The sequence below is a fragment of the Fundulus heteroclitus genome, chromosome 5 (assembly GCF_011125445.2).
Source record: "Fundulus heteroclitus isolate FHET01 chromosome 5, MU-UCD_Fhet_4.1, whole genome shotgun sequence".
NCBI classification, from domain to species: domain Eukaryota; kingdom Metazoa; phylum Chordata; class Actinopteri; order Cyprinodontiformes; family Fundulidae; genus Fundulus; species Fundulus heteroclitus.
In genome coordinates, this window is record NC_046365.1 from 5,877,760 (window position 1) to 5,899,466 (window position 21,707).

General features: G+C 45.0%; 1 protein-coding gene across 2 annotated transcripts; it reads right to left on the reverse strand.

The window, feature by feature from the left end:
- Window positions 1-3,332: 3,332 nt before the first annotated feature.
- Window positions 3,333-20,976, reverse strand: map2k7 (mitogen-activated protein kinase kinase 7). Of its 2 annotated transcripts, XM_012882094.3 has the most exons (12): window positions 20,818-20,976; window positions 18,013-18,060; window positions 14,257-14,401; window positions 14,108-14,174; window positions 11,567-11,680; window positions 10,136-10,255; window positions 9,940-10,047; window positions 9,686-9,865; window positions 9,183-9,263; window positions 8,252-8,394; window positions 6,288-6,333; window positions 3,333-6,186 (listed from the first exon to the last, which is right to left on the reverse strand). In XM_012882094.3, exons 1-12 carry the CDS (start codon window positions 20,939-20,941, stop codon window positions 6,043-6,045), a joined length of 1,320 nt encoding a protein of 439 aa, XP_012737548.2. In that variant the 5' UTR covers window positions 20,942-20,976; the 3' UTR covers window positions 3,333-6,042. The 2 variants fall into 2 exon arrangements, with proteins under 2 accessions (XP_012737548.2, XP_012737550.2); XM_012882096.3 differs by lacking the exon at window positions 18,013-18,060.
- Window positions 20,977-21,707: the final 731 nt, after the last annotated feature.

The window sequence follows — 21,707 nt, forward strand, 5'->3', positions numbered from 1 at the left end:
GAGCAGGATGAGCAAACATTAGTTTCTCTAAAACACTGTCAGTTAATAAAAGGTGCGGCTGCTCCTCTCCCTCCAGCCGCTAGACGAGCGATGGGTTCAAAGCGGAACAAGATATTGACAGAGGACATGAGGGAGAAGAAAAAAAAAAAAAAGCAAACAAGTGTATCTTTTCCTAAGTGTACAACAGTCCAACATTTTTCAAATACAAAAACAAAAAAGGAAAACAAAATACATACTGTAAGTGTAAAAATCATAAATAAGAATAAAGTTTTGTGCATCCCGTCCCAACCGGCCATTGTCTTGGAAAAACAAAATATAAATCTCAAGCAGAAAACAAAACAATGGCAGTTCTAGCGGTGACGATAACAAGCAACTGATATACTTTACAGCACTGATGTGTACCCCCCCCCCAAACCAACCAAAAAAAACCCGATCGCCTTCCCGTCCCTCCCAGACCCCGATACAATCCTTGATTATTTGTCAGATCATTCAAATCACACCTCTTGCTCTGCCGTGACGTGAGAGAGGTCGGTGAAGGCGGCCATGTTGAAGAGGGCAGCGCCTTCACCGACTCCACTTTCGTTTGGGACTCAGTGTATTTACATGAAGCAAGCTGATGTGGTTTGAATGACTGCATAGTGAAAATGATATTTGGTTTACTTACAGATGGACATACAACACACACACACACACACTCGGTGCCAAGGCACAGCGCAGGTAAGCCCCACCGGCTACCTGCTTATACTCACTGGCCTCCACGTGGCAAGCTAACACACATAAAGCATCGCTGTGTAGGATGGGATAGCTTTATACATTTGGTGCACATAGATCATCTTAGCTTTTATTTTGCCCCGTACTCTTTCACGCAGTCACATCTCATTTGGTATGACAGAGGAGCCGTCATCCAATCATGGGTGGGAAAAGACACACAGCCAGATCGAGAGAGAGAGAGAGTGTGTGCACACGTGTGTGTTTGCAAAATACACAGAAACTCAACAGTGGGAGTCTTGGTCCATGGACATTGTACTGAGAGAGCACCGTCTCCTACAGTATTTACATGTGAAAACTGCACCAATGGAGGCATGTCAGGCTTTTGCTGGCAGAGCCTGGCGGCAGCACCAGAACCGGGTCTATGTACAACAGGTGGCAGCAGAGAGCCTGAGGAGCCATGACCGCCCACTGAGTTCACCAGAGCACAACGCCCTGCCGCTTGGCGCAGGGGAACTCGGGTCCAAGTTCAGTCTGGTGAGAATATTACAGCCGGTTAAAACGCGTGGCTAACGGACCCGGCTCACCATCACATCTGCTCAGGCGACTGAATCGGGACAAGACAGCTGCCATTTTGTCTGGTATTCCTGTATCACACAGCTGGCACGTTGGGACGACCGGTACAGACTGGAGGAATTCGCGCACGAGTGGCGTTTACCACGTAGCGCCGATTCCCTAGCAGTCACTGCCAAGCAGAAGTCAGAAAGGGTGTGTGACGGCTGCTGTAGTCGGAGTGGGTTCTAATCTTGTGTTGGTGCTCAAATTGCTCAAACCTCTCCCCAGACATGCTTGGAGTGGTCTCCTGGTACTTATTAGCTTGAAGAGTGCCTTGTGAGATGCCGTCTCGTTGCTGAATCAGTATGGACTAAAGGGCCAACAGTGCTACAGGTGGCATCAATGCTCAATTCAAGGACTTTTTCACAGTTTGAAAGAAATCTGGATCTTAATCTGGATGATCATAAACCATGACTGTTGCCAGTCATGGTTTATTTCCCACGGGCTCCCACTGAATGCCGTGCAGATATAGTTCCGGCACTGCAAGGAACCCAAATAATTACAAATTAATGTGCTCCCTCGCATCAGCCTTGTCTGGTTACAGAGGTTGCACAAAATTCTGCAAGAAGGAAGCTGGACTGGTATGAGCTAAACAGGAAACATCAGACGCTAGACAGGATATGGTTCCGGTAAATTTCAAAATAAAATCACCCCACCAACTTACGCTAACTTGACTAGTGTAAACAAAAAGGTGTCACCAAAACACGAGGAAACAGAGGGGCTTTTGGGGCATGAAATAGGATATTTATGAAGACGGATGACGGGTTTTGCCCTTTTTAATAATTTTTAAGAGAAAGGAACAGAAAAGGAAAATGTGACCTTCTGTTCTCTGAGCGCCGTTTCCGCAGCCAGAGCCACAGCTGGTCGATGTTTCCCTAGACGCAACGTGAGCGCGGGTTTACAGCAAGTGGGAACCGGATCAGGACCGTAACGCGCGCCGTAGCTAGTGTGAGCCTCCGGGTTAAGCGCAGACGTCCATGCATCATAAGGTATTTTCTAAAGAATTTATATTCCCACCACTGATTAGTTCACTTAAGTTATGAAGTGGTACTATTGCTTCATCCCGAGCCAACATGTCACAGCTGTGTGGTACTTGTTCTGTTCAGTGCTTCCTGCTGACTAACCCTCAGACAGCCTGGGGAAGCAGAGTCCACCTCGCAGCACATGGACCTGCTGAGAGGGATTCACTGAGCAGATGGATGAGCCCGGCCCCTGCTGTAAGTGCACCAGTCTCCCCCTGCACACTATGACACATGCACAGCACTGCTATGATACAGTGTACCCCCCCCCCCACACACACACACACACAAACACATCCTTTCCCACTAGCTAGAAAGAGTTCACACATTTAGTTGAGCGCAATACATTTTCTCATAACAGCTATGCTCTTGCACATTAGTTGAGCTGTGGTCACCTTTGGTGTGGACAGCCGGAGGGATGGACGGAGGACTGGATGGATGGGACTGAGCGGATCTCGACAGGCAGACCTCCCCTCTAACTGTATGTACACTGTACAGACGTGTAGTGTGCTGTAGTACCAACATGTTAATGGAAAAGGACCTAACTAAGGTGAGATGTGCATTTACATTGCGTTAGTTCTCCTTCCAGCACTTCCCTTCACCAACCCTCACCTGACTCTGCTCTCTCCAGACTTGCCGTTATTTATTTGGTAAGACGTGTAGACATTGCATGAATATTTATTTGGCTTTAAAAAGGAAAATAAAAAGATTAAAGTTTTTTGTACTTTGGGGAAAAGAAGTGACAGCAGCGTCTAAAGCAATAAAAAAGTAGCAGCAGTGGAAACCTTTCAATAAATAATGCCGTCTGACAGAAAGGAACAGTAAACAACACGCTAGCTACAGTCAGAATTGGTAAGCTGGTGAAACACCATGAAAGCTTTTTACAGAAACCAGCTGGCCTCAGAGCTCGGCTCTCCGCTGAAACCCGTCTCCTCTTCAACACATCGACATCCTTCAGTTAACGTTTCCTTCTCTTGCCATCACACTTTCTTTACACTCACCATCTTCCTTCTCACCTCACTCCAAACATCTCTTCTCATATTCCCGTCGTCTGATTAGCACTCATCTTTTCTGCCACCTTGACAACGTTCCTGCAGCTCGCTGATATTAGACGGCATCCCGTCTGCCATCACCTCCTCCTCAGGTCTGTGTCTAGCTGTGATTTGGTTTGGTGGGAGTGAAAAGCTAGACTCTGGAGCTACATCAACAAGGCTTTGGCTATTGGCCCTCCAAGAGGGTCGGCAGATGCTTCTCGCCCGACATCTCTGTTCAGGTCTGAGGCTCTCATTCAGCCCTGCACACCTACTTTCATCCTGACCCTCCTCGTTATCACAGTCGTCAAGATACAATTTACTGGGAGTCATTAGAAACGACTGGAAACCGTCCTCAAATCCCTGAACCATGCATCATTACCACTATAACTGGCTGAGACTACTAGATGAAGAGCTAGAAAGTCCTAATCCATGTAATAAATCATGTGTTTATCTAATTTCCTAATCTTATCATGGTTAAGATTTTTTTTTACGTTAAAATATTACTATTTTAAGGGACGGCTGGCTTGACAGGAAACTACGGGGTCAGATGACTGTCAATATAAACATATGCGTAGATGTCTGAATTTGTAAATGTCAGTCAATAAACGTGAATAAATGTAAGATTTGTATTTGTTCCTGGTTGTCAACTCGTACATACGTGTGACATCAGATGTTTCATCTGTAAGAACACAAGCTTAGAAGTTACAATCAAATCACAAATTTCACAAATCACAAATTTACCAGCACGAATCTACAACCCCGGATGAAGCTGCTACACACCCTACCATTTGGTGACAGTAATGACAACAGATCTGCTGCTTTCTTCTTCCACTTCTTCTCATTTAATGGCGGTTGGTGAACAACTTTCAGGTGCATTACTACCGCCAACTGGTAAGGAGTGTAAACAGCTTCATCAGGGAATGTAGATTCGTATTTGTAGATGTGTGATCCGTACCCATATTGTTGCAAAGCTGTAACTTGTATTTGTAGCTTCTGAGCTTGTGTTCTCACAGATGAAACATCTGATGTCACACGTATGTATGAGCTGACAACCAGAAACAAATACAAATCTTACATTTATTCACATTTATTGACTTGCCTTCAGACACCTACGCATACGGTTGTTTATATTGGCAGTTATCTTACCCCATAGTAAACTGACTGCCTTGAAACTCTTTGTGAGGATAATTGAATTTTACTTTAAAAACCTAACATTTTAGATGAGTCAGCCTATTAATGGAGTTATTTTAGTGAAACTGAGTTTGCGGAACCGCTCAACAGAGCTTCCTGGGCCTCCAGGTTTAGATTGAGAACGCCGTCCCAGAGACTGGATAACAAACCACCCATTAATCTCAACTTCCTGTTGTTCTTTTCTAACACCTGAAACTTGCTGGACCTATCTCCTGCACTCCAACATCAAACCACCACAGCCTTTGGTCTAGTAACACTGAACCGCTACGCCTTGCTCAACAGCTGAGGCAGACTGAACAGTGGACAAAAAGGAAGAGGTAGACGACCTGACGGATGTTTGGAATACGATAACCCACGCTCCATCTACAAAACCTCTGCCAACTCCTGGCCTTACTTTCCATTTTCACTCCAACAATCTGAGATAAAATTACTGATCACCATGACCTCTTCCTGGACAGCTCCTATCCAATCAATATATCTTCTTTTTAGTATCCATCCTCTTTAGAAAACACTGATAAAATCGTTGCAAACACAAAAAACTAACACGTCTACAAACCTACAATGCAACACTAATTTTTTTAGGACTTTTTGTTTTTCCAAATATGCATTTTCTAATTAAAACGACTAGTCTTCTAATACATGTCATAGAAAATGAACGAAAACTAGAATCCTTAATGACACAAAAAAAACATTAAGAGCCAGGAAATGAATTCCTCTCTGTGGATGTTAGAGCTGTAGTGTGAAGGTGAATGAGAACGCGGTGATGAAACACAAGCGCACAAATTTGTTCGTTGATACAGAGAACCGGCACCAACCCGGAAAACATTTAGACTAAGCCTGAGAACGTATGATAGCAGAAACACCTGAAGATTCAGAATTGCACAGTCATTGTTTTGCCCTCCCTGCTGCCTATGTACACGAGCAGCTAGCTAAGATAGCAGGCGTTTGATTCCAGTGTGTAGTGACTACTCTGCTGATTGATCCACTGGCTTGGATCAATGCTGGAAACTAACAGGAGACAAAAGAACAAAAACCGGACGAACTGTACAAGCACACAGTAGATAGTTTGTGTGTGTGTGTGTGTGATAAGTTAGTGTGGTGAGACAATACAGTCTGAATACATGAAGCTAGCTAAAGTGTGCACCTTTTGCTGATCCCTCCTCTGCATGCCTGCCAGCCCAAATTTTACACATTACTAAACATTAAAATGATGATCTATCCATCCATCCATTAGTACACCTCTGTCCATCACTCCATCTGTTCATCTAGAGTCCTCTGCTGAGTCTCTGTCTCCTCTGCTCGATGGGCTCGTCAGGTTCTCTGGTGGACAGGTGGACAGGCAGGAAGGGTCTGGAGCTGGACGTAGCTGACAACAGCCAGACTAGAGCAGAGCGAGCCTGGGCTGGGCCGGGCTAAAGCTCGGCTACTCTGGTCTGGCTTCTGGCCGAGCTAAGACCAGGCCGGCCGAGGCTAGGCTACCTGCTGAGCAGCGAGTGGAGCATGTGTTGATGGCTGTAGCACTGGCTGCTGCGAGGCGACTCGGTGCGCTCCATCACCGCCTGAAACCAACCGGCGACATCCACCTCTAGCACTTCATAGCGCCGAATGAAACTATGCTCCTGTAACAAAGAGGGAGAGCGCTGGTGAGCAGCCGTATTGGCTCCGTTCATCCTTAAAGTGATCAGAACGTCTGTGCCAGTTTATTTAAAGAGCAGCTTACCAGCAGCTGATGGTATTTTGGCCTTTTTCTGTGATCCTTTGTGAGGCTGCAGGTTAACACATGGGAAACAGAGGTTTTACAAATTAAGACCAAAACTATTTGAAAACGCGTCATTACAAGACGTTTTGATGGTTTCTTAAAACAAAAGAAGAAGCATATTTTAGAAAATGCAACGTTCTTCACTAAACAATTTGAACTGCTTGAACCTTTTTTTATATTTTGGCTTGTTATAACCACAAAGTTATGGGACAGACTTCCATGATTTAGGGCTTAACTGTGAAAGAGAGGAAATGGTAAAAGGTTTTTAAAATTATGGTTTGCACTTGTATCCATTTCACCCTGAATACTTTGTAGAACAACCATGAAGGACATTTTGGCCATTCTTCTGTGAAAATACCTCAAACTCGGCCCTATTGAATGGATTAAGGCATCTGAGAACAAACTCCACTGGATTTAGGTCTACACTTTGAGCTATTTTAACATGAATATGTTGTAAACTTAAAGGAACAATAAGTAATAATGACACCTTGTGGTTCAAATTGGAACAATACATGCACAATGCCTTTCACAGAGACCAGCCATTTACTCAGCAGTCTGTTGTTGCTGAGAACCTCCACTGAATTTTCACTTCCACAGGACAGGTATATAATGTTGTATTCTGTTCTTTCTGGTCCTCTTCTCTTATTGGCTTCCATGTTAGCAGGCTGCTGCTGAATAAAACACCAAATGCTGCACTTTGTGTTGGGAACCCTGGGAACTCTAATTTGATTGGCTCAGGAACCAGGAAGTAAACACAAACTACCCTATGAACCGAAGTCGGTCCTCTAGGTTTGAAAGGAGAAAAACTTGACTAAGACATTGTTGACCGATGGTTTATAGGGAATATTACTTCCACCCTGGATGAGAAATGAGAATGATTTAGGTTGATTTTACAGTAAATATCTTACTTATTGCTCCTTTAAACCATTCCTTCATGGATCTGGCAGTTTAGTTTCACTGTCCTGCTTTGAGGGTGAACCTTTAGCCCATTCTCAAGTCTTTTGCAATCTCTTAACAGACAGTCTTCCAGGATTGTCCTGTATCTAAGCTGCATTTATGCTCCCTTCAACTCTGACCAGCTTCATCATCCCTACCAAAGAAAGGAAGCCCTACAGCATTATTCTGCCACTATGTTACACCCTGACGATGGTATGTTTAGGGGAGATGCAGTTTTAGCTTTCAACGTCACATCGCTTGTTGTATGTAGTTAAATTCTGTTCTTATGTTATTTTCTCTCCATTTCAACTTTGTGTTGATCCGTCACATAAAATCCAAGTCAAACCCATTGAAGTGTGTCTGTGTAATATTACTAGGGATGCAAGTTATCTATTAATGAGTTAATATAAAGTTGATTGATCTTATCGGTTGACAAATGATTAATTTATAAGCAGCCATTTGCTTGAAAACTTGACTGTTCTCATTATGTTGAATTATATAAAAAAAGGGCCAGACAACTATCTGGTCTGGCTCTACTTAATGGTGAGCAGCGGCGCCCTCTTCTGGATGGCAGTCACACTACAACACTGGAAAAAAAGTTTCCCTGAGCTAATCATAAGTCATAAGTTCTTAATTAGTAGCTTTTGAAAGGATCAGAGGACGCCTATGGTCACGATCTGTTTTAACTTAACTGTGAGATCGTAATAAGCTCGTTGCATCCTTAATTGGAAACCGCTGTATCAACACGTACACACATTAGTAAAACAAAGGCAGGTAGCGGGTGACGCGTGGTTCGGGGTTTAGCCAAACAAAGGCCTGATCAGGACATCGCTGCTTCTCAAAGTGAACTGAAACAGACCACAAGTCACGAGGTGGTTCAGTTTAAAGGAAGGAGTGTGGCTAAAATGTCTGCGACAGGATCTGGGCTCCCTTCAGCAGAATTTCCTGCACCTGATCCGTCCACAGCTAGGTGTGTGAGTTAAACCTACCAGTCTTTGACAAAGGACTGGAAGTCGAGAGAGAAACCCATGCTTAGAGGCAACACCGGAGGATCTTCCTGCAGCACTTTGGTCAGAACCTCAAAGTCTGTCTTGCAGTTCTTGTAGGGAAACTGTCCTGTGGCCAGCTCCACCTGGAAAAGAAAAACAAGCCAGAGTCTTAATGAAAACCGCCTCTCCATTTACCCGATTGGATGCTTGACATGTTGAATCCGTCCTACTATAATATAATAACGGGTCAAAGAGTGTGATTAAGGCAACACTTTCACTGAGAAGTGAACACTGAAGATTCAACGTGTGTTTATTATATCCTGAGCAGGTGGGGCTCAGTTTCACCTAACAGAAGTTCATAAAGAATACCATTTAACCTGCAGGTGGTTAAAACAGTGAAACTATCTTTTTACATGTGCTGCTGATGCAACTATGGTGGGAAATGGTGCTTTTGTAACTTTCAGCTTTTTGGAATGGATACAATTTAAAACAGGAATTAGGAAGGCCAAGAGAAACATGTTAAGCAGCTTTGTTTCCTTAGCTGCACAGTCCAATAAAAACATAATTAAATAAATACAATCCTGGTAGGGATTTTACCAACATTTTGAGATAAAAAAACCCTGAAAACTACAGATTACAAAAACAAAATAAATTTTATTTTTATCACAGCAGTGTGCAGCAACGGGCGGGGGAGGGGCAGTGCTGGGTTGGTCTATGTTCTATAAAGCCATAGAAAACTGATCATTTCATCAATATACAAGTAGTATTTTTAAACATTGACAGTCCTTGTTACTGGTAACCAAGCCTTCCACACACACACACACACACACACACACACACACACACACACACACACACACACACACACACACACACACACACACACACACACACCAACAGACTAAATATTAGTAAAATGCAGCGGCTTTACCAGAGAAATGCCGAGACTCCACACGTCTGCTCGGATGTCATAATCAGGTTTGGTGGGATCTGGAGGGTCTATTCGTTCAGGCTGTAAGAAAACAAAGCAGGCAAAACTCAGTGTGGGACGTCTGTGGATGTTTCAGCTGCACACCAGCACTCCTGGGACAGAAACGTATTCGGGCCTGATTTCTGTACTGCAGATTGACTTTTCTTTTTAGTGTCCCCGTCTCTTTAAATGTTTGGCTCTCTGTTAAAACATTACTGTGCTGTAAAAACCCAAAGGCTGAATAAACATTTGCCACAACAGCTGCCCGTGTCAGGAAGATGTGGAGTGCTTAGACCAAGGAAACATTGAGTCAGGGATGAATTGATGGAGACAGTTAATGTAATTTATCACACAGAGAAAGTGACAATTATGAGTGGATTGAAAGGTCAGATGAAGGACAAGTGAAGTGATCCCCTAAATTGAAATTGATGTGAGTGAAGGGGGCTGGGGGGGTGTTTTCTCACCGCCATGTAGGCAGCACAGCCGGCGCTGCGAGTCTTTGCCTTTGAATCCACCAGGCGACCACTGATGCCAAAGTCGCACAGCTTGATCTGACCTTTATCATCAATGAGGATGTTTGAAGGTTTGACGTCGCGGTGGATGACGCCGTGCTTCTCCTTCAGGTACAGCAAGGCTTTCACTATCTACAGCACGAGCACAAACAACCATTAGGGTGAATAAACCACGGCCGAAGTCAGAGTGCGTTTCTGAGACTTACTGCAACGGTCATCTTCCCCAGGATTCGCTCTGGGATGGGACCCTGGATCCTCTTCTTCAGCTTTTCTGCACACGTCCCCATCAGCTCCATGGCGATGAACACATCCGTCTGGACACACAGACACTTGACCTTCAGCAGCTGAGGTGCACAGACGCAGGTGAAGCCCGCCGCCTACATGTGCTCTGGGGTTACTCACGTTGGTGACTATGGCGCCGTAGCACTGAATGATGTAGGGACAGTCGTGACTCTTCAGCACCACGTCCAGGTCCATGAGGATCCGCTTGTTCTCGTCCTTGTTCCCCGTACGGCGCATTTGCTGTCGACGCAAACATGCACGCCTTAACGTGGATTCAGGACATTGTTGCTAGATGTACAAACAGTTACGTGAAATACCGATTCACGTAACATCCAACGGTACCATGTTTTGGTACCTAAACGCATCACTGTGACACTGAGGGAGTGGAAGAGTGGGCGATTTTCCGTGCCGAACATGAACACAGCATTGCACGCGTGATGACGTCAAAAGCATGTCTCTGCAGATTACGCTGGCTGTAACATCTGCTCACTGCTGCCAATTTAGAGCTTGTCTCACTATATTTAGCAACTTTTCAGAAACCATTGCCTGAATTTTATTCACACACAGCTTCAATCCTTTATTCACCTCGTTCACTCCGTGCCTCTGATAACAAAATTTTGTTTTGTGCTGTGGATTCAGGCAATGCATTAAAATTCAGAAATTCTCTCATAAGGTTCATTTGTAGATCTAAACAAGTTTATATATTGAGAAACAAACATTTGAACTTAACAATTTAGAGATTTTTTTTTTATTAAACTATCATTTATTACTACATAAAAACGGAAAAGTACATAAAATATGTATGATTGAGTACCGGTACCGGATATCGGTTATCGGCTATAATAGGGAACCTTCTAATACTAACTAGAACACTTTTTTAGTCTAAATATTTACAGGAAAGACTTAATGAAAATTAAGCACAGTCTTAGGTTTTATTTTGGGTAAATAAAATATAAAGCATATAAAGTAATCACCCTGTAAAACAGACTCTACTCTGATGTCTACAGAGTGGAACATCAGCTCTTCTCCTCGCAGTCAGACGTTCATATTAAGTTAATTAGCAGAAAGCAGCATTCTTTGGTCAGTAAAAGAAAGGAGCTTCTGCCATTCATCATTCAAAAGGAGATGCTACGACCAGCGAGTGTTTCTTTAATCCTTTAATGATCGGCTTCGTCAGTCCTCACTTGTCAGGTATGCAGGTCTTTTATGGTTTGAGTTAGGGACAGTGATCACCGAGTTATGTAGGTTCCCAACAGAGAAAAGAAACCCAAAGAAAAAGCTCAGAGACACAGAAGAGAAGCGCTGAGAAGTCAGCTGGTGGCCGGAAGCGGATGATTTTATGCTTGGCCGGCCCCGATCTGGGTTTAGACGGTTGGAAACAACATCGGATCTTCTTTCTGATCAGTGAACGCAGCGTATGAGTGCCAACGGGCTGCTCTGACAGTGTGGGAGCTGTGAGTGAAGAGCGGCGTTTAAAACTAAGGCAGAGGAAGCAGAGCGTGGTGAGACGGTGGCTGCGGTTCCTTCAGCCGGCTCAGAGGAGGGCCTCACCTTGACAGCGATGACGTGGCCCGTCTTCTTGAATCGGACTTTGAAGACCTGTCCACACGTGCCACTGCCGATCTCTCCCTCGCTGATGAGGTCCGTTACTTCTGCTGGATACCGCTGTGGGCGTACAAGGTGTCAGATTTAAGAAAATGTTTAAATTAAAACCCAAACTTTACGCTAAAACAATCCCAATGATGCAACGACGGAGTCTCCTGAGTTCTGACCCATAATCCAACTGATTCCCTTTAACGAGGCAAGGAGGAATATAAAAAAATTATTTGTTTTGTTAGGAATACAGGAGCCAGCGGCATTAGCTGTGGGGTGAGAGACATTTCACATTCTTCAGCAAAAAACTGGGAAAAAAAATAAACAAAAACACCAAAAAAAGAAAGGAATAAAATATTTAGGTCACATTTTGAACCAAAACTCAGCCTCTTATAGTGAAACTTGAGCTGAAATGTGGAGGTGTGAAAACACACACACACCTGTCAGTGTGAACAACAAACCCATTAAGGTTGCAGGAAGTTTCCATGATGCTCTGTTTATTGTTAGAATAAGAATGCTAGACATGGCTGTGGTTTCTGCCTGAGCTCTGCCCAAGGTGTGCTACTGATTTATTTTTAGATTCTTTGTCACCGTTTAATTCACAATGTAATGCAGCCTCCAGCTACAATAAGGCAAACATGGTTTCTTTAGACCCAGAGCATTACGGACCAACGCCACAAGGTGCGTTTCCACTGCCGGAAACCTTTCAGGCTCTCCGCTTGTGTTCTAGGGAATCTTCTCCACTACAGGAAACACGACCAAATCTGACAAAGCAGCAGAAATGTAGCCCAACACGGCCCTGCTGGGAAGGTTCACCGTGGGGGGGGACGTTAAACATTTCTTCTCCTCTGCTCATACTTTCTGTTAGCTCTATATTACCAGGAAGGAGTTCTGCATTTTTATTTTCAAACCCAGCCACTCATGCTGAGTATCCCCGTATTTTAAGGAGTTTGCATTCAATTACACCGATTCCCTCCACCAAGTTTAGAGGAAACATTTGAATAAAAGAAGCGCAGGTTCGTCATTTCAGCGTCTTCAGGGATGCAGAGGAGAACTTCTGTCAAAGATGGGGTTTTTTAAGTTTCTTTTGGGAAAGTCCAAATATTTTTCAGCTTTGCCGCTCAGACAGAATCGTCTGGTGGTTGTAGATATCCAGAATTGTTGATCAGACTTTAAAATGAAATGAAGCAGACCTGCAGTTAACACGGCGGTGCTAAATGTGGTTATTCTCCCTATAAGACGCACCGGCAGGTCGATTAAGATTCACTCTGCCGACACATTCTCACACGGCTTGGAGAGACAGTCTGTGGCTTAGGAAGTATAACCTTATGAAACAATCTGAGACGGATGGTTTATTAGTCTGATCTCACTGTTTCTGATCACAATCTGGACTCTGCTGTTGCGCTGGGCAGAGGCCTGTATCCCCAGACCGGAGCGGCACTTTGCCCAGAGGACCCGCTCAGCGCCAGGGGGCCAAAGCCTCAATAGAGAGCCCTGCTTTTAGGAGCAGCAATAGAAACAGCTCATGTAGGAAATTCAGTTTCATAGAAAAAGCCTTCAGGAAGCCGTGGTGAAAACCTGCATTCAGATTTACTGCAATCTCACATGGAGGATTAAAATAAGAAAACTCAGAGGAGGCTGTGGATTGCTGCACATCTGGGAGACTGGCGTAAGCATCGATGCTCCATCCAGACCATAATACTAGATCTATAGCTGAGAACGCCTGGCATGGGTCTTACCTTTTCAATCGGAGTAATTATTAACAGCCCAACATGAGTTAGTGAACTTTAAACTACCAAACGGTGAATTACTGGGTTACAATGCAAAATGGCTTTTATTCTGATTCCTCGGCCGCAGTTTGTCTTTTCTTTTTTTCTATGTTTTCATCCGAAACGCTCATTATGTGCATAAAGTTGCAGTAGAAATGAATAATTTAGAGAAAGCGCTGCCCAAATGTGTACTATATCTACTTAAACCTGCTTCTTAGTGCAAAAGTGGCCATAATCCATAAAACAGGCTGCTCCTCAGTTCTCATGTGTGCTAGCATAGCATACTGCGTCCGCTGTCATTACAGAACATTTCATGGCTGCTGCGATGGCAACCACCCATATACGGAGGCATTGGTCCTCAGCGAGGCTGACCCGGGTTCCACTGCGCTCTGAAGACCGCATGTCTACCCCTCCCTCAAACCCCCCTTTCCTGTCAGCCTACATTATAAAGAAACGAGCCATTAGTGCCCTAAAAACCCAGAAAAAAGAAATAAAAACAACATTTGGTGGTCTGATCATGGGTCACGGTTAGACGTTAGCCACATAGTACCTCAAATTTAAGTTTGTGTTGATTCTTGAAGACCACAGTCTGTTATCTAGAGACCAGGCTTGTAAATCTCCACTTAAAAAGGGTCAGCTTGCTGATGTTGTCGTTCTGGCTAACGGGGGAAAACCATCCAGATGTTGGAGTGCAGCGTGGGGCGACTGAACCGCTCTGCTGGGATCTCACCTGACCGTCGATCTTCAGATAACCCGTCTGCCTCATGATCTCCTGCAGCTTCTGGTCAATCTCCACGCTGAAAACACAAACAAACCACGGAGCTGGATGAGAGCAGGCTCCAGACGTATGAACTGTGACGATTTAAAGACGACACGTACTTCTCCAGGCTCTTCTGCAGGCCGTACGGAGGCGTGGGCAGGGTGAGCATGTGTCGCGGGCGGCTGGGGTAGGGTTGGTGCTGGGGCGAGCTCTCCGAAGACGACGAGCGGCTGCCTCCATCGTTGACCAGGGGCAGCTGGAGAGCTGGGTTCAAGCAGGAGACGGTGCATCAGTGAGAGACCCGCAGCGCTGCGTGCTCAGAGAAGACATTAGCTTGATCATCAACCTTTCATTTGTTGTGTCGTTTCCCCACGACCTGTTAAGGGGTCTGGCCCGGTCATTCACAGCCACACCCACAAAGTCAAAGCTTTGTTTGTGTCCTGCTGATGTCCCGACCCAATCTAAGAACTAACGGTGAAATTTCCCGGCTAGACTGACACTGCTCTCATGGAAAAAGCTGAGTGGCAGTGAGGGTGAGCTAGCGGGGTGGGCTTTAAAAACAAGTGCATCAGAACCTGTCCTACCATCGACCGGGGTATTTAAAGGTTCTGACGAGATTGCACTAAAGTGACTGCTGGGGCAATAAAACCTCACTAAAGTGCAAAAATACAAACAACAAGGACGTAAGATCTGCGTTTGCTTGGCAAGACGTGTTTGAGCCGTAAAATGGAGCAAAACCTGAAGTTCTGCTGCGTTTGGTGAGGCTACAACCACAAACCTTCTTATCCTGCTGGATTAGTGATAAACTCACAACAAAGTGTATAACTGTGACTGTGACGCTGAAGGAAACCATACATGGTTCAGAAGATCTGAAGAAAATAAAACTAAAGAATGGGTGAGCTGCAGGGAGGTAGTTCTGGGGACGTTTACCGTAGAGCTGGGTTAGAAAACCATCATTCTGAACATCCGTGCTCGGAGATGCTCTCCGGTTCTTTTGGCTAAGCTGGACGCGCATCCAGAGAACGCAGCAAACGCTGGTTCTCTCTTTTTTTTTTTGTGTGTGTCAATAAATCTGAAAACCATGTATGAATTTCTTTCTACGCCACAATCACGGAGGACTCTGCGCTGGCCTATTACAGAGAGTCACAATGCGACACAGTGAAGTTTGTGGTTGTAGCTTACAGTGATGTAACACTTGACCTCTGTTTTTAGCTTGCAAGTACAAACAAAACCGCTTAAACTGAGTAGAAAATGCTAATCTGACACAGGAGTCATAACGTCTCTCTTAATTTATGATGGGCTTGCAGCTCCTCCAGGAGAGCATCCTGCATCCTCGAGTCACCTGGACGGACCGGCCTGTAAGGAGAGAACTGGTTAGGGAAACGGAGGAGGACGGGTTAGTGTGGAGGACTCGGAGGATTCAGGCAGTCTTTAGCAGCTAGCGTCTCCGCGGTTTGACTGAAAGACAGGAGGACCGACAGGCAGAGGGGGAGGCTGTGAGACCTGGCCTCCTGTTCACACAGTGCCACTGCAACAGGAAAAGGAGGGTGCCAGGAGATGGAAAACAGACATCAAACAATCCGACGTGTGAGAGAGAGAGAGAGAGAGAGAGAGAGAGAGACTCAGCCAGAACCGCATGGCACAGACCAAGCTAGAAGTCAGACAGCGGGTCAGACTCCAGAGACGGCTCTCCGGTTGGCACATTCGAAAACGGGGGGAGAGACAGAGACAGAGAGAGAGAGAGAGGCCCGGAGCTTTCACAGCGCTCCTGCAGACGGACCAGACGGGATGCTGGATTAGAGACCGTGTCAAACAGGAAACCCATTCCATCACATCGTGCAGAAAAGCCGCATGCACCGCGCTCCTCTGCCTCCAGCAGAACAAGGGTTAATGGTCCGCCACACGTCCACGCGCACACCCACACATACCAACACTGCCCTGCCACTGGCACACACACACACACACACACACACACACGAGGAGGGACAGACAGAGGAGGGGAGATGGAAAGATGTGGGGGGGGGGGGGGTAAACAGGAAGATTAAATAAACTGATGAGCCGACACACCAGCGGGGCCACTGGCTCCGTAAACACGCTCTATACAGCAGGGAGAGCATCTAGGCTGGAGGAAGACGGGCTACTGCCAATCTAACCAATCACAGTTCCCCGTTCTTACCTTGGGTTTTTACCAGCCTCCCTGTCCCGGCACAGACCACCGCTCACTTTTTAGCATCAGCTGTTTTAAAAAGGTCCTGATATAGGAGGGCCCCCTTAGAGACGGCTGGTAAATGTGGCCCAAAGCAAATAAATCGTCTGAGAGATTAAACTATTCCTTAATCCATACTGAAAAAGGGAATTATCCAAAGATGCTGAAGTGGAGATCTTAATTATACCAACAGTGTCATCGTGGCTACTGGTTAGCCAAACAGGCCCTTAAATGACGCCTCAATCGTCCCCTAGTTGGTTTTGCTCTAATCAAGGAGGTTAGTTAAGTTCGTCACATTATGATTAATCGTGTTTTTGGCTCTTAATCAGAAGGAACCATGTCCCTTTAAAATGTTGCGGTAGCAAAGACGGTACCGAGCATGGAGTTGGCCGTTTTAGCACGGCGACAGCCCTTTACTGGATAAAGCGCGGCCCGTTTGTGACGTGGTTCTTCAGAGAGACGCGCCGCGGCTCTGGCTGGTGAGCAGGACGTGACCGTGTTTGGTCTCTGAGGCCCGGCGTTCTGCCCATCAGTCAAAGCGCCTCCTTACACCAACACTAGCCAGACGCTCATGGAGCGACACTCATCTGAGTGGAAGAATAAATTAAAAAACGAAGGTGGAGGAGGAGCCAAATGGGTAAGGAGCCTCCACAAAGGAAACGGGAGCATGGGGACCGCTGATTCAGGTAACCACCATGAGGATTTAGACGTTTGCAGATGACAGGGAGGCCGAGGTCTGTTTTATCCAAGTTATCTTTAACAGGACAACGTGGGCCGTGTGGGAAGCTGACAGCTACTTAGCTCACAGGGAGATGTGCAGAGGTTACCATTAGTTAATGTGCTGATTATAGACGCTAAGGATGGTTTACAGTTTGAACTCCATAATAAATCTGTTTAGAAATTACTAGCAAATCTTGTTTCACTGCAGAGCTGGGCAAGAAAAAAAAATCTGTCGACCGACCTTGATGTGAAGTTGCTCTGCTGCGTATGTGAATAACTACTGGCCCTAAAGGGGTCTTTACCTGACTGCGTTATAACTGCGTTATAACAATTAATTAGATATCAGAGCTTTTTGCTCTCAAACATTCAGAGGGAACAAAGTACAGAGAAAACTGAATACCTAGAGATTTGGTGAATATTAGATTCTGAGGGGTAGAAAAATAAAATAAGCTACGTTTTGTAAAGGATTCACAGCTCTCTCCCATAATTTAGAGGCCTGGATGGTATTTGTGGAGGAGTCAGAGAGACAGCTCTGTAACGCTGCCCCGTTTTATAGAATTCATGGTTATATTTTACTACAAATAATTCATTTGTTTATCCCAAAAGTAAAAACTAATCATTTTTTAGATTCTAGAGTGAAACAATAAAAATCGGTATCACCAGGTCAGAGCTTAGATTAAAAATGTGCCTTTCTTCTTTCTATATGAACATAAACATCTTAAGACTTTCTAAAGATTAATTTGTGTTTCTGAGCCTTTAGGCTTCGCACTGAAAGAAAAGCTGTCGGGCTAAGCTTCAGTATATCTCTAAATAGTGTTACAGGCAGTATTATACTAATGAAAAGAAAAGATGCAGAGGAGAGGAAGGAGGAGGTGAGGATGCGAGACAAACGGGGGGACACAGACGTCAGGAGGTGCAGTGGCAGAAGGAGCGATGGATTGAATGATACCTGCACGCTGGGAGGGGGCTGGAGCAGGACTGAGCTGGATCACGATGACTAGACAGAGGAAAGAAAATATACACACACGCACGCATATTACTGTACGGCTCCACTCGGGCAACCACATGTGAACCCCACACGCACGCCATCACATAACAGAGAAACACGATTTACACTCCTTTACAATTCATAGTTAAAGGGGACATATCATGCTTTTCACATAGAAATCATTCAGCTGCGGTCGATATAAAAGCGGAACAGCAACGCTTTGGTCTGAATTCCCCCTTTACTCCCTGATCTAAGCTTCAGTTGTGCTTCTAAGCACAACTGGTTTTGGTGCCGTCTCTTTAAATGCAAAGCAGGCTCTTCACACACCCCCCCCCCCCTCTCAAGGTCACAGGTCCACCCTGTTTGGCCATTTTGGGAGTATGCTGGGGCACGGGGTAATGAGCAGCCAAACGTTTTCACGTATCCACTTGTAGCTTCGCCATCCTTCAACCTGGACTACAATATCCAGGCGAGAAATAAAAATGGCGGATTTGTGACATTGGGAAGCTGCAGCTCTGCACTAAATGCTGTGACATAATTGTTCGAAAAACTGTAACAGAAACCAGAGAAAACTGAACGGCTTAGAAAAATATAATATAAAGATATCTACGCAGCTTCTGGACAGACTACATTTACATTCCTAGAGACTCCAAGTACACAGCAAAATGTATTTAAAGGGCTACAAAAGTGGATTATGCATGAAATGTCCCCTTTAAAAATTTAGACCCCAGAACATAAACTGAACTTTTCTCCTTAGAGATAAATCTAAAAAAAAAGTCTAGTAATCTTCCAGCCCAGACTGACTACAAAGCTTACAACACTTCAGAGTACACAGGAGAGCGCCACCCTGCTTCCACTATTGTCCTGGACTCTGAGGCCAAGAAAATTATGCATGAAAACACCAAATGACTCTTTTAAACAGCTGAACGTCTGATTTTACCAAACACAGCCAAAAAAAAAAGCTTTTTTTCCCCAGGTGGCTGCTCCTCTGACTTTACGACAGGCATGAGGCAGTTTCCACTGTCACATAGAGCCAGGCATTAAAACTATTGCCTGGAGGCAACATAAAAGGAACACAATATTTAAACAGCAATGATAAAGCCGGCCTAAAATGTAAGAAAACAGACCATACATGCTAATTTAGACAGACGTCTTTCTTTGCATTTATCCATTTTTTTTTTTTGTTGCTAAAACTGATGCAGAGAATTATTGGTACCAATCAAAACAGAAGATTTATATATTTTTTTGTAAATGTCACCCTGTTTTAAGCGTCACACACCAGGTTAAAAAAAACCTTCATCCATTCCTACAATTTGAAGTACTTCTAACGAGATGGCGGGGAAAGTGGCAGGGTGGCCAGTTTTCTCCAGCCACGAGGTCCAATAAGCGCTGCCCCTCCCCCACATACTGCTGTACACCGCTGGTCAGTTGGCGGAGAGAAGGCCACCGCACGTTGGAAATCATTTTTGGTTGTGAATAGCATGTGAAGCGATGGTAAAAAGCACTGTTTAAAACTACAGTTGTGCCACCCGACTGCAGGCCGTCCAGCAAGGCATGTGATCAGCCTCTGTAAAGAGCAGAGCAGCACAGCAGTCTCCTCTTTTGAGAAATATGATCCTACATTTATATTCAGCAAATGATTATTCTGCAGGTTTGAATTACTGGAATTTAAAACATAAATGCAAGACATCATTAAAACTAGTGCTAGACGCATGTAGGAAATCTTGCAAGGTTGATAATGTTAAACATTGGAGAGACGATATCAAGTGCGACCTGTGATGGGTTTTCCCATCACTCTGTGACCTTTATCGTGTTGGCCAATGTCCTTCATATCCGGTGCCAAACCGGCTAAATACTACATTAAAGCGTGAAATGCCAGCTCCTAACACCTGGAATACATTAGCACTCTGAACAACCTCTTGTGATACGAATATTGCACGATGAGCAAATATTGGCGACATGTGACCATGTGCAGCTCTAATTAAAACATCAACAATCACTGGGGGGTATTATTCAGCAGCGAAATGCACAGTCGCGTCTTCTCTGCCCTAAATAAAAGCGATCAGATCATAGATTAATTATTTTAACATTGTGAACCGAAACTGGAAAACAGAGGGAATGGTTCAACAATAATATAAACACAGAAAACACTTTAATCCAAACCCAGAAAACAATAATAACACATAACAGAAACCTCCTGCCACCCTGAGACAGGTTATCCACAGCAGAGCTCCGTGTCCCCCTTTAACCTGAGCTCAGCCAGGAGCCGGGGAGCTAACTCCACTCCTCAGCGATCACACGCCGCAGCAATGGCGGACACTGGAGCCCCGTTTACTGTAGATATGCACCGACACGTCCGCTGGGGACACATGACATGTCTGGAAGTGGACAGCGGCGCGGGGGACAGGGCAGCGTTTCATGTTGACGCCGGGCCTGTCACAGGGTAGCCTGCTAAGCTAGCATGTTTGACAGCTCTGAGGTCCAGTTCGTGTCGCCACGGCACCGCCGGGGAGAGCTCGGCCTGAACCGGTCCTGCTTTTAACCTCGGCTCCTGGTTTCACCCACAAAAGCTGCCCAGCTTACGCTGCCGGACAGTTTAACCGCGGCGGGTGACTGTTTGTTTACGTAGCTAGCCTGTTAGCCGTGTAGCTAGTAGCTAGGAGCAGCAGAACACCCCCCGCCCCGCTTCTTCTCTCCGCCTCTCGCCTCTTTCCCGACGCTGTCCTGGCCGCTTTAACACCCCGGGATCCCCCGGTAGATACTCACTGGGCCTCGGACGTGGCCGCTGCGGACTCACGTCGATCTTGATGTCAATTTTCCGGCGAGCTTCTTCATTCTCTAGCTTTAGCTTCTCTTCGATTCGCGACAACCTCTGTTCCAGCGACGACATCTTGAAAAATTGAGCACCATGTAGCTGCCCGCAGAGCTCTCGACTGCCCTCTCTGGCAGGCAGGCGGAGTCGCAGTATGGCAAACCGTTAACAATTTAATAGCCCAGGAAGGGCTTTAAACCAAGCCTTTATAATTCAGCTCTTGCGAACATAAATCGACATTTTAGATGTCTAGAATATCATTCTTACTATCCAGAATTTTTTAGTATCATAAATTGGATTAGTTATAAGACAAATGAAATCACAATAATTTTATCAGAATTTCACAAATGAAATTGAACGATTTTTACCAGAGATTGCATCTGCCAGAGACCTGTTTGAACTTCTCCCTTCTGAGAAGCAAGCAATTACACGAGACTCTACAATGACTGTTGAAAGCACTTTTGGCTTTTTATTTTATTAGGGTTTTAGTATTTGCTTTTACATTTTCTTTTTATGTGCTCCTCTCGTATCAGACTGGATGGTTTTCGTCCCTTTGTCTGTGTAAATGTCAAATCGTGCACTTGAGCTCCTTGCATCTCTTTTCCAATGTGTTTTTTTTTTTTTTTTATACAGCAAATGGCAAATAAACTGAAATGAGGAAGTAGTGGAGAATGACGTTGAAACCAGGCTTCAGATCAGAGGTTTGCAGAACTGATATCTGGTCCAGGTTCCTTTCCCTTCAGCTTTCTCTTGAAGACCCCCTAACTTTGCTCTCCTAGATCGTTTTTATTTGAGTAGCAGCAAGAACAAATTCATGACTTGGTCTTATTGGAAAAATATATTA

Coding starts and splice junctions, on each gene's coding strand:
- map2k7 (XM_012882094.3), bottom strand. CDS start 20,941: ATGTCGTCGCTGGAACAGAGGTTGTCGCGAATCGAAGAGAAGCTAAAG. Junction 14,175..14,256: donor CTGCAGAAGAGCCTGGAGAA/GTACGTGTCGTC, acceptor TTGTGTTTTCAG/CGTGGAGATTGACCAGAAGC. Junction 10,256..11,566: donor GCCACGTCATCGCTGTCAAG/GTGAGGCCCTCC, acceptor TTGCGTCGACAG/CAAATGCGCCGTACGGGGAA.